This window comes from Otolemur garnettii, unplaced genomic scaffold (assembly GCF_000181295.1).
Source record: "Otolemur garnettii isolate 467f Iridium unplaced genomic scaffold, OtoGar3 scaffold00156, whole genome shotgun sequence".
NCBI lineage: Eukaryota > Metazoa > Chordata > Mammalia > Primates > Galagidae > Otolemur > Otolemur garnettii.
In genome coordinates, this window is record NW_003852551.1 from 2,038,773 (window position 1) to 2,040,995 (window position 2,223).

A 2,223-nucleotide genomic window follows, 5' to 3' on the forward strand; every position below is an offset into this window, starting at 1 on the left:
ACTTGCTGCCTGACTCCCTGAAGCCTGCCAGAGTCTGTTTCAGGCCCTGGGCTCAGGATATGCTCACTTTTCCTGCTCGGAACTGAGAGACCTCAGGTTATTTCACACACTGGGAAAGTCTGGCAGGCCCCTTTGAGAACAGAGGTATTTCACAGCTAGAGACACTGAGGCCAAGAGAAATAAAGTGCCTTGCCAAGGCCGTGCAGGCAGCTGGCAGCATGGACCAGCTTCAGAAGGCAAACACTAGGGAGCCATCGCTGAGTGCGGCCCCTTGGTCCTTCCTTGCAGGAGCCCCTTTAACTCCTCTGGAGTCTCCTGTCCCTGCCTGAGATGCTCTGGTATCTTTTCCCTCTCACGTGCACAGCACAGACTCAACTTTCAGGTATTAAAAAGGCTGGTCCCTTTCCCTGTCAAAATTATTGTGGTCTGTTCAGTCTGAAACTTCACCTGCTTTATTCTGGAATAACTGGGGGAAAGGGAGGTTGTGATCAGCTTCTTCTTTATTTCTCCACCTTGCTCTCCTGGTGCTGGCTCCCAGGGCTAGGGCCTTAGAGGTGGAAGATATAAGAGTAGAAGCATTCTTTCTCCTCTGGTGTGGTTGTAATCAGGCTTGTTGCTTCTGGGTAATGCAGGTACCCAAGGGCTGATTCTGTCCCCATGGGGTGCTACTGAGGCTTCCCAGGAAAACTCCTCACCAGGGACTTCACCCTGCATTTCCAGGCAGGTGGTGGCACTCTCTGGCTCCTTGTGACCCCTCCCTCCTGCCCCTACCCCTACTCCCCATCCCTGGCAGGAAACAACCTTGGGCAGAATCCTTTTCAGAAAGCTCACAGACACCTTCCTTCCTAAGGTCCCACTTGCCACCCACCAAAACAGTCGCCATTCCCCATCATCAGGCAACTGACTCTTTTTTTTTTTTTTTTTTTTGAGACAGAGGCTCGAGCTGTCCTCCTGGGTAGAGTGCCATAGCATCATAGCTCACAGCAACCTCCAACTCCTGGGCTCAAACCATTCTCCTGCCTCTGTCTCCCAAGTAGCTGGGACTACAGGCGCCTGCCACAACGCCTGGCTATATTTTGGTTGCAGCCAGCCGTCATTGTTGTTTTGTGGGCCCAGGCTGGATTCGAACCCGCCAGCTCAGGTGTATGTGGCTGGTGCCTTAGCTGCTTGAGCTACAGGTGCTGAGCCCTGGGCAACTGACTCTTACAACAAACTGCAAGGTAGGCATTTTCATTCCCCGATGTCCCCTCTTCACAGATGGGTAAACAGAGGCAAGCAGACCTAGCTAATATGAGATTCCAAGTCTCCCTGACACAAAAGCCCTTTTTTTCCTTTCATATCAAGGATCCTTTTAGGCCAGAGAGTTCATCAATCTCAAGGTCACTGCCATCTTCCACAGCAAATATTTATTAAGTACATAGTGTTGATGAGACAGGTCAGACCAGGTAATCTGTGCAGACTGGAAGCCCAGGGCTGGGCAAAGGGCAGGAGCAGAAGGGAGGTAGGATTGCTTGGCTAAGGTCTGTCCTCAGGCCCAGGCCAATGAGTCCATAGAGTAAATCTGGAACCAAAAAAAGGTTACCAAGTCATCTGCAACCCAGGAGCCAAGTTATAGGAGATGAAGGTGCCATCAATTGAGGCTAAAATAGTGGTTCTCAAACTTTGTGCAAATGGAATCACCCAGGGATCTTTAAAAAAAATACTGGGCAGTGCCTGTGGCTCAAAGGAGTAGGGCACCAGCCCCATATGCTGGAAGTGGCGGGTTCAAACCCAGCCCCAGCCAAGAACAGCAAAAAAAAAAAAAAAAAAATACTGATGTCTGGGCCCCAGTCCCAGACATTCTGATCCAGCTGGTATGGGGAGCAAAGCTGCGGCAGGAAAGGGTTTGGGGACGAGTTTTGACAGGCACAGGTGGCACTGACACATCCCCTCTCCCCAGCCTCCTGAGGCAGGGATCTCAGAATACTGGGCTGGCCCAAAGTAGGGATTTGGAAAGCCTGAGCTAGAGGACAGGGGAAAGAAAGGCGGGAGAGCGGGACAGAATAAGAGAGAAAGATAGTACCAAATCCAGCCAGTGCAGTGAGTTTGAGTCCATCCTCCATCACTACCTTTCTGTGTGACCTTGAAGAAATTGCTTCCCCTCTCTGGCCTTAGTTTCTCCATCTGGAAAAGCAGAAGATTGAATATGTTAATAATTAAAGATCCTTCTGTCTCTGTGGCTCT

General features: G+C 50.7%; 1 protein-coding gene across 1 annotated transcript in view; it reads right to left on the reverse strand.

The window, feature by feature from the left end:
• Positions 1 to 1,176: 1,176 nt before the first annotated feature.
• The window catches only part of STMN1 (stathmin 1), a 23,466-nt gene continuing 22,419 nt past the window's right edge, over positions 1,177 to 2,223 (reverse strand). Inside the window, exon 5 of the mRNA XM_012811415.2 lies at positions 1,177 to 1,561. Within this exon, the coding sequence (XP_012666869.1) occupies positions 1,529 to 1,561 (33 nt within the window). The 3' untranslated portion in view covers positions 1,177 to 1,528. The remainder of the gene's footprint in view (positions 1,562 to 2,223) is intronic.